This window comes from Diaphorina citri, unplaced genomic scaffold (genome assembly GCF_000475195.1).
Source record: "Diaphorina citri unplaced genomic scaffold, Diaci psyllid genome assembly version 1.1 scaffold1945, whole genome shotgun sequence".
Taxonomy (NCBI): domain Eukaryota; kingdom Metazoa; phylum Arthropoda; class Insecta; order Hemiptera; family Psyllidae; genus Diaphorina; species Diaphorina citri.
Window position 1 is genome coordinate 9,120 of NW_007379371.1, and position 9,738 is coordinate 18,857.

General features: G+C 42.9%; 2 protein-coding genes across 2 annotated transcripts in view; both read left to right on the forward strand.

Moving 5' to 3' along the window:
* LOC103517744 (exostosin-2-like) overlaps positions 1 to 2,074 on the forward strand; it is an 11,014-nt gene extending 8,940 nt beyond the window's left edge. Inside the window, exon 2 of the mRNA XM_008482790.3 lies at positions 1,070 to 2,074. Coding sequence (XP_008481012.2) covers positions 1,070 to 1,223 — 154 coding nt within the window. The 3' untranslated portion in view covers positions 1,224 to 2,074. The remainder of the gene's footprint in view (positions 1 to 1,069) is intronic.
* A 5,104-nt stretch (positions 2,075 to 7,178) lies between these two features.
* Positions 7,179 to 9,738, forward strand: part of LOC103517747 — a 24,158-nt gene continuing 21,598 nt past the window's right edge. The window contains exon 1 of the mRNA XM_026829736.1: positions 7,179 to 7,535. The gene's annotated coding sequence lies outside the window, so the exon portion shown is untranslated. The remainder of the gene's footprint in view (positions 7,536 to 9,738) is intronic.

Sequence of the window (9,738 nt, forward strand, 5' to 3'; positions counted from 1 at the left end):
TTTTTTTGTTTTTTTTTTTTTTTTTTTTTTTTTTTTTTTTTTTTTTTTTTTTTAAGAGGTTTGACAGAGGGAACTTTAACTGCTATGGTCTTATCGTCCCGAAATCGAGGAGAGAAGGAAGACAGGATAGGAGAAAGCCAGCCGTTCCGAGAACGAACATTATCCCATCAGGATAAAATCCGCCCCGGGCGGGAATCGAACCCGCGGCCTAGCGCTTACAAGGCAGACGCACTACCAACTAAGCTGACTAGGCTGGCAGATCTAGGTCTGTCAGACCGTCTGAGCCTGAGTACTTTTACTATTTTGACTTGGCTATTCTAGTCCTTTGCTTACTAGCGTTGAATAGTGATATAAGGTTGTAAGAAGGACCATAGTGTGAACATGAAGACCCCGTAGAACAGAGCTTTCAGGAATTGATGCAGAAGATATAGTCTGAAATAAGTACATAAAACAAAAAAGATTTTTTTAATAGGGTTTCCCTCCAATACTACATTGCATTTGGGTAAAAAATTGTATGAAAGTCCCGATCAGAACGAATCCTACTTTAACAAGCTGGGCCCGTCCCTCCGGGAATTTTTTAGCCCGTAGTTTATTCGATCTTGGTTAAAGAATACCTTTGTACCTACCTAATTTGTTTAATATGCTAGAGATTAGGGGGTGGAGGTCTTATCATTGATTCCTACCAGTGGAAAAAAAACTTGAATAAGACTCTAAATACCTGTTTGTCATACAGAAGGTCTGAGGTTCGATTCCCAATATCGGTAAAGGACAAATTAGACAGCATTAAGTGAGCAGAAAAGAACCATCCATAAGGGGATTCGTCTTATGTATGTTGTGTTGACTCAGCACCTGAATGGGAAGAAGCGTGTCTCTTCTCTGTTATCTGATGGGGGACATACACATACTACGGAATGGGCTCAGTATAAACACAGACCACACGCGTCTAATGTAGCAGGTAGCAGTTTTATTGCTACGAAATAAAAAAAGCAATGGAATCTACTTCTCTCTTTCTCTATATCTCTCTCTTTGTTCTTCTTTTAATGTTGTGCTCTGTTTATTTTCCCCTCAGGTCCAAGTGTGTCAGTCTGTTTGCTGAGATATATGGAGAGGGTGGTATCAAGGGTTCTCCACTACGTAGTGTAGAGTTTAGAGCAGATCCTGTGTTGTTCCGAGATAATTTCCCACCCAAACTGAAACGCTATAATGATATTGGGAGCTTGTAAACGTGTGGTGACTGCCTTGTAAGCGCCAGGTCGCAGGTTCGATCCCCGCCCGGGGCGGATTTTATCCTGAACAAAAAAGTATTTAAAGTATTATGCTCTAATGAAACATTCCTATGCTAGGGCAGCATTCTACTGAGTAATTGCTACAATATTCTGTCTGTGTCATTTGTATATAATTTGTAAATATTTATTTATTTAAATGCCAGTGGGGTAATATTTTGTACGCGAAGAGGAAGATACCAGACAAACGGACAGACATACGAGTGGTGACGGAATTTTTTTTCCAAATTAGTTAATTTGGTAATGGTATTTATAGGTACCTTTTGGGTATTCATTTGTTATTAGTATTATTTTTTACTCATCTACTTAATCCTCCGATATGATTACTTTGTATACTGTATTTTTATTAATTTTAAGCATAGCAATATTAAGCTTTAGTACAGGTGTTTTGCATATCTATTCTAGTCAGTAGTAATGTCATATTTATGTTATCCTCTTGGTAGCTCTCTCATAAAGCTTTTCATTTGACTTGATGGAGCGTAGATATCGATTCCCGCCCGGGGCGGATTTTATCCTGATGGGATAATGTTCGTTCTCGGAACGGCTGGCTTTCTGCTCTCCTGTCTTCCTTCTCTCTTCGATTTCGGGACGATAAGACCTTAGCAGTTACAGTTCCCTCTGTCAAACCTCTTAAAAAAAAAAAAAAATGTCCGGTAGCTAGGCAATTAGATCTTGTGGTTGGGTAGAAGAGCTCCTTTTGGAGAATCTTCCCATTAAATTTAAGCAAAAAAAAAACAGGTATCTTTGAAAAATAAATACATTTATTTACCTTATATTTTAGAATCACATACATACCTGTGCATTTACCATTGGTTTATTTCTTACCATTTTCATCTGCTGAGAATTACATAATTAACACGGATTCACTTTGAATCAACATGGAATACCGTGTAGGTATTACACTAAGCTTGCGCTCCAGAGTTCCCGGGTTCGATTCCCGGCTGAGTCAAAGTTTTTTAGAATCACATACATACGTGTGCATTTACTATTGTTTTATTTCTTACCATTTTCATCTGCTGAGAATTACATAATTAATACGGATTCACCTTGAATCAACATGGAATACCGTGTAGGTATTACACTAAGCTTGCGCTCCAGAGTTCCCGGGTTCGATTCCCGGCTGAGTCAAAGTTTTGTTTATTAGTAGCGAACTGCTGACTGCTGGAGTAGAGAGACTTTTCAGTCTTATTTGAGCAGTATACTGAATGTCCGCTTTCACGAGGCTGAGTGGGCCCCGCAACAGCCAATCACGGAATCAATCATTTGCATGATACAAATTTCTTGACCCCGCCAGGAATCGAACCCGGGTCTCCCGCGTGCAAGGCGCAGTATACTGAATGTCCGCCATTCACCCTCAGACTGTCCTGTCAGTCGGAACGTGTGTGAGGGGAAAAATCTTGATATCTGGGTCTGCAGATTTTTCTGCCACACACGTTAAGACGGTCTGATAGATCTAGGTCTTTTTTTTTTTTGAGAGGTTTGACAGAGGGAACTGTAACTGCTAGGGTCTTATTGTCCCGAAATCGAAGAGAGAAGGAAGACAGGATAGGAGAAAGCCAGCCTTATACCGATTTAAATAAGTAAGAATCACTTCATATTTACCAATCGAAGGTCGAAAGATGGTGACGGGGTAGGTTTTGGCTTCCTCAGAGATCAAATGTTCTGATGCAGCCTTGGTCAAGGTATAGGTGTTAACACTCTCAAGCGCTAGTCTACGAACAAACAACAAAGACAGGTATCATTTTTAGCCCGTCCTTCCTTTATTATTACGATAGTAATAAAAAAATCTGGTGTGAACATCACACGACTCTCTTTATCCTATTGAATGATGCTTATTTGAGTGTTCTTTTACCCTAACTTTTACAATATCTCTAACCGTTTTGTCGCTATAGCTGAAAATTGATCAGTGAGTCTGTTATAGTACGACACCTATTAATACTTGGATCTACTCAAACATCTATCCAACTATCCGTCGCAAAAGATTCCACAATCTTATATAAAACTTATATTACCTACAGGCATGGGCGTTCATTGCGAAGCCATCCATTTTTTTTTTTTTTTTTTTTTTTTTTCCAAGGTTTGATCGTTGCATCTTTGTCACATTTGTGAACTACATACAAAATTTCAACTCTCTAGCTTATACCGTTCCCGAGATATTGTTAAATTACACCGAAAACCGCCAAAAAGCGGTAAAATGCCGCCAACCGCAATCGTTATTTTAAATTAATACTTAGGTGGAAAACTACAGAAATATTTTCTAGTCAGTGGGTACTGGCTATTAATTTAATTTTAGAAGCACCTCCGGGTGTGTCCAAGTGGGTATTACACTAAGCTTGCATATCGGAAAGTCCTGAGATCTATTCCCGGCACAGTCGAAGTTTTGGTCAACTGTGTGCTTATTATTTTATACTGCTTGCTTAAGACTGAAAAGTCCCTTTACTCCAGCAATATGGATAAAATTCCATACCTCAGCGGGGATTGAACCCGTTCCCTCCTGTTTAACAAGCCAAGTACACCACTCAGGCAGAACTTAGTAAAATTAAATTAGTACTATTTATAATTTTATGCGCATGTCATCTAAATTCAGTAACAATAGGGGGTAACAGACGTCCTTCAAGATTTGAAGTTTGTTAACCTCAGAAAAATAAATAAAAATAAAGTGCTATAGTAAGTACATAAGCTAACTAGACTGGCTGGTCTAACAGAAAATACATAAGCTAACTAGACTGGCTGGTCTATCAGAAAATACATAAGCTAACTAGGCTGGCTGGTCTAACAGAAAATACATAAGCTAACTAGACTGGCTGGTCTAACAGAAGGGTCAAATCAGAACAGTAGGTAGGTAGTCCTAATTTCGACTTGGAAAACCTAAATACTTTCGAAATGAATTGTTATGCCCGTCATGCCTGCCACTCACGCTCAGACCGGGTCACAGAGCTAAGTCTATCAGACCGTCTGACAGACCGCGGGTCACAGAGCTAGGTCTATCAGACCGTCTGACAGACCGCGGGTCACAGAGCTAGGTCTATCAGACCGTCTGACAGACCGCGGGTCACAGAGCTAGGTCTATCAGACCGTCTGACAGACAGCGGGTCACAGAGCTAGGTCTATCAGACCGTCTGACAGACCGCGGGTCACAGAGCTAGGTCTATCAGACCGTCTGACAGACCGCGGGACACAGAGCTAGGTCTATCAGACCGTCTGACAGACAGCGGGTCACAGAGCTAGGTCTATCAGACCGTCTGACAGACCGCGGGTCACAGAGGTGTTGTACTTACTACTTAATAAGATTATTTTCCGGGTTGCCAATACCTAAACCGCCCAATCTAATAGCAGGTAAGGCAAACTATATGGTTTCGGCTGGTATTTCACGTCTTTTCCGGGTTGCCAATACCTAAACCGCCCAATCTAATAGCAGGTAAGGCAAACTATATGGTTACATGTTTTTAATTTTAATCGTTATTTTAAATTAATACTTAGGCGGAAAACTGCAGAAATATTTTCTAGTCAGTGGGTACTGGCCATTAATTTAATTTCAGAAGCAACCTCCGGGAAATTAATACTTAGGCGGAAAACTGCAGAAATATTTTCTAGTCAGTGGGTACTGGCCATTAATTTAATTTCAGAAGCAACCTCCGGGTGTGTCCAAGTGGGTATTACACTAAGCTTGCATATCGGAAAGTCCCGAGATCTATTCCCGGCACAGTCGAAGTTTTGGTCAACTGTGTCCTTATTATTTTATACTGCTTGCTTAAGACTGAAAAGTCCCTTTACTCCAGCAATATGTATAAAATTCCATACCTCAGCTGGGATTGAACCCGTGACCTCCTGTTTAACAAGCCAAGTACACCACTCAGGCAGGACGTAAAATTTTATCAAAGTAAAATTAAATTAGTACCATTTATAATTTTATGCGCATGTCATCTAAATTCAGTAACAATAGGGGGTAACAGACGTCCTTCAAGATTTGAAGTTTGTTAACCTCAGAAAAATAAATAAAAATAAAGTGCTATAGTAATGTATAAGTAGGTATATAAATAACAAATGGCCTTCAATTTGTCAAAAAATCGAGAGCCGGTCTTTGATAGAGGGCACTGTGACTGTTAAGGTGTAAGAGAGAAAAAACAGGATAGGATAAAGCCAGCTGTTCCGAGAACGAACCCTATCTGTTTAGGATGAAATTCGCCAAGGGCGCAAAAATCGAGTTAGACGCGCTACCCTCCAAGCTAACTAGGCTGGCTGGTCTAACAGAAAATACATAAGCTAACTAGGCTGGCTGGTCTAACAGAAAATACATAAGCTAGCTAGGCTGGCTGGTCTAACAGAAAATACATAAGCTAACTAGGCTGGCTGGTCTAACAGAAAATACATAAGCTAACTAGGCTGGCTGGTCTAACAGAAAATACATAAGCTAACTAGGCTGGCTGGTCTAACAGAAAATACATAAGCTAACTAGGCTGGCTGGTCTAACAGAAAATACATAAGCTAACTAGGCTGGCTGGTCTAACAGAAAATACATAAGCTAACTAGGCTGGCTGGTCTAACAGAAAATACATAAGCTAACTAGACTGGCTGGTCTAACAGAAAATACATAAGCTAACTAGGCTGGCTGGTCTAACAGAAAATACATAAGCTAACTAGGCTGGCTGGTCTAACAGAAAATACATAAGCTAACTAGGCTGGCTGGTCTAACAGAAAATACATAAGCTAACTAGGCTGGCTGGTCTAACAGAAAATACATAAGCTAACTAGGCTGGCTGGTCTAACAGAAAATACATAAGCTAACTAGGCTCTCACAGAGCTAGGTATATCAGACCGCGGGTCACAGAGCTAAGTCTATCAGACCGTCTGACAGACCGCGGGTCACAGAGCTAGGTCTGCTAGGTCTATCAGACCGTCTTAACGGAAAAGATCTAGGTCTCAAGCTCTTTCCCCTACACACGTTAAAACGGTCTGACAGAGCTTGGTCTGTAAGACCGCGTGCTGACTCCGCCGGGGATTGAACCCGGAACCTCCCGTCTGCTAACCAGGGTGATGACTGCAGCGCTCGGGCGTTTTTCTAGTCTAGTCAGAATTAAATTTATTGATTACTTGACCGAACGATAGTGTACGTGGTCTACGTTTTAACTCGACAGGTTTGCATTTGGTTTGGCTTTTTGAATGTTTGCTTGTTGCGCTATAACCTAAGTATAACTCACGATTTACCTGGTCCAATTTTGATGAAATTTGGTATAAATTTCCGAGTGAGGTCTCCATTTCACAGACCTATACTAGTATTCAATAAATTGTGTGAATTTTTCCTGGCACATGGGTAGGTTAGGGAAAACAATATACTTTTCTCCCAAGGAAGTGCTGACATTTGGAACGTCAAATGTTACCAGTTCCTTGCATTTTTAAATGAACGAGTGGTACAGTGAACTGTAGAACTTCTCCATTTCACAGAACTACTAGTATTCAATAAATTGTGTGAATTTTTCCTGGCACATGGGTAGGTTAGGGAAAACAATATACTTTTCCCCCAAGGAAGTGCTGACATTTGGAACGTCATATGTTACCAGTTCCTTGCATTTTTAAACGAACGAGTGGTACAGTGAACTGTAGAACTCACTCGAAAGAAGGGTCTTTACGAGATCTCCGAAGGTGACAAGGTCTGTTCCGGCCAAAATCTCCTCAAAAGTTATTTTTTATTAGCTTAGCAGATGTTACCTATGTAAAATTTAAAATTGTAATAAATAAATGAAATGAAAGCAAATAAAAAAAAAAAAAAAAAAACCTTTCGCCTTTTCGCTCTCAATATTCGAGTACGTTTTTTTTCAGGGCATCATTATTTGATTTTTTTTTTAATAGGTAACAACAGTTCAATTAAAAACAGCCCGCTCCATCTTCGCATCCCAAACCTCTTGCCCTCTTCCTTGTACCTCTGATCCTCAAGCTTATTGTTCTAATGATTGAAATTTGACATTTGGTTCTCAACCAACCCAAAACTTGAGAATAACTCCGGTTCCATTTCATACATAATTTGTCCGCAGTTCTCTTCAGGAAGCTCATATATTCCATACCAATGGCACAATCGCATGACAATATCAAGGGGGTGAAAGATGATCTTGCGTCTTCAGCAGCTCTGTCATATTTTGTGTGTTTTTCTCTCGCATTGCTGTGCTCAATACTCGACCAGATGGAAGATGGAAGTGTTGTACTTAATAAGATTATTTTCCGGGTTGCCAATACCTAAACCGCCCAATCTAATAGCAGGTAAGGCAAACTATATGGTTACATGTTTTTAATTTTAATCGTTATTTTAAATTAATACTTAGGCGGAAAACTGCAGAAATATTTTCTAGTCAGTGGGTACTGGCCATTAATTTAATTTCAGAAGCAACCTCCGGGTGTGTCCAAGTGGGTATTACACTAAGCTTGCATATCGAAAAGTCCCAAGATCTATTCCCGGCACAGTCGAAGTTTTGGTCAACTGTGTGCTTATTATTTTATACTGCTTGCTTAAGACTGAAAAGTCCCTTTACTCCAGCAATATGGATAAAATTCCATACCTCAGCTGGGATTGAACCCGTGACCTCCTGTTTAACAAGCCAAGTACACCACTCAGGCAGGACGTAAAATTTTATCAAAGTAAAATTAGTACTATTTATGTATAATTTTATTCGCATGTCATCTAAATTCATTAACAATAGGGGGTAACAGACGTCCTTCAAGATTTGAAGTTTGTTAACCTCAGAAAAATAAATAAAAATAAAGTGCTATAGTAATGTATATAAGTAGGTATATAAATAACAAATGGCCTTCAATTTGTCAAAAATATCGAGAGCCGGTCTCTTAATTTCCTTTAGGGTCAAATGCGCCCAGAATTCGCCCCAGGACCACTGGGCGCTCAGACAGTCTGCCATACCCTCTGCGACGACCGTCGCGCCTCCAGACGCTGCGCCGCCATACCTGCCCTTGGAATGCAACACACTGGGCGCCAGACAGTCGCCAGACTCCTGAGATCGAGACAACTGGCGCAGCAGTCTGCCAACTATCCTGGCACGAGACACGGGCGCAGACAGCCTGCCAGACTTGCCCTGAATCGAGCACTGGGCGCCAACAGTCCTGCCAGCTATCCTGATCAGCCACTGGGCGCCGGACGGTCTCTGCCAGCTGCCCCACACTCGAGACACTGGGTCGCCAGCTCCAGCCGCAGGACATCTCGGCATCGAGCGACACTGGCGCCAGAGTCTGCTCCCCAGACTGTAATCGAGGACACTGCGCGCCCACGACAGTCTGCCAGCTGCCTTGCATCGAGACACTGGCGCCAGACAGTCCTGCCCAGACTATTGGATCAGACCTGGCGCAGACAGTCGCCAGCTGATCTGGATCGAGACCTGGCATGACAACAGTCGTGCCAGACTATCCTGCGATCGACGGCGCCAGACAAGTCCTGCCACCAGCTATCTGAATCGAGACACTTGGCGCCAGCAGTCTGCCATGACTATCTGGATCGAGACACTGGGCGCCAGACATCTGTCCAGACATCGCACGAGACACTGGGCGCCAGACAGTCTGCCAGACTCTTCTGGATCGAGACACTGGGCGACCAGACAGTCTGCCAGGACTATCTGGATCTAGACACTGGCGGCCAGACAGTCTGCCAGACTATCTGGATCGAGACACTGGGCGCCAGACAGTCTGCCAGACTATCTGGATCGAGACACCTGGGCGCCAGACAGTCTGCCAGACTATTCTGGATCGAGACCACTGGGCGCCAGACAGTCTGCCAGACTATCTGGATCGAGACACTGGGCGCCAGACAGTCTGCCAGACTATCTGGATCGAGACACTGGGCGCCAGACATATCTGAATCGAGACCCTGGGGCCAGACTACTGAGACTATCTGCGATCGAGACACTGGGCGCCAGACACTGTGCGCGCACTATCTGCATCGAGACACTGGGCGCCAGGCAGTCTGCCAGAACTATCTGGATCGAGACACTGGGCGCCAGACAAGTCTGCCAGACTATCTGAATCGAGACACTGGGCGCCAGACAGTCTGCCACGACTATCTGAATCGAGACACTGGCGCCCAACAGTCGCCACTATCTGGATCGAGACACTGGGCGCCAGACAGTCTGCCAGACTCTCTGGATCGAGACACTGGGCACCAGACAGTCTGCCAGGACTATCTGGATCGAGACACTGGGCGCCAGACAGTCTGCCAGACTATCTGAATCGGAGACACTGGGCGCCAGACCAGTCTGCCAAGACTATCTGGATCGAGACACTGGGCGCCAGACAGTCTGCCAAAGACTATCTGGATCGAGACACTGGGCGCCAGACAGTCTGCCAGACTATCTGAACGAGACACTGGCAGACTCGACTCACCGTCCGTACTCCCTGTATTGTTAAGTAAAGCTTTCATAAATCAAAAGGTTCAGCTTTAATCCTGATGGATGGATGACAAGAC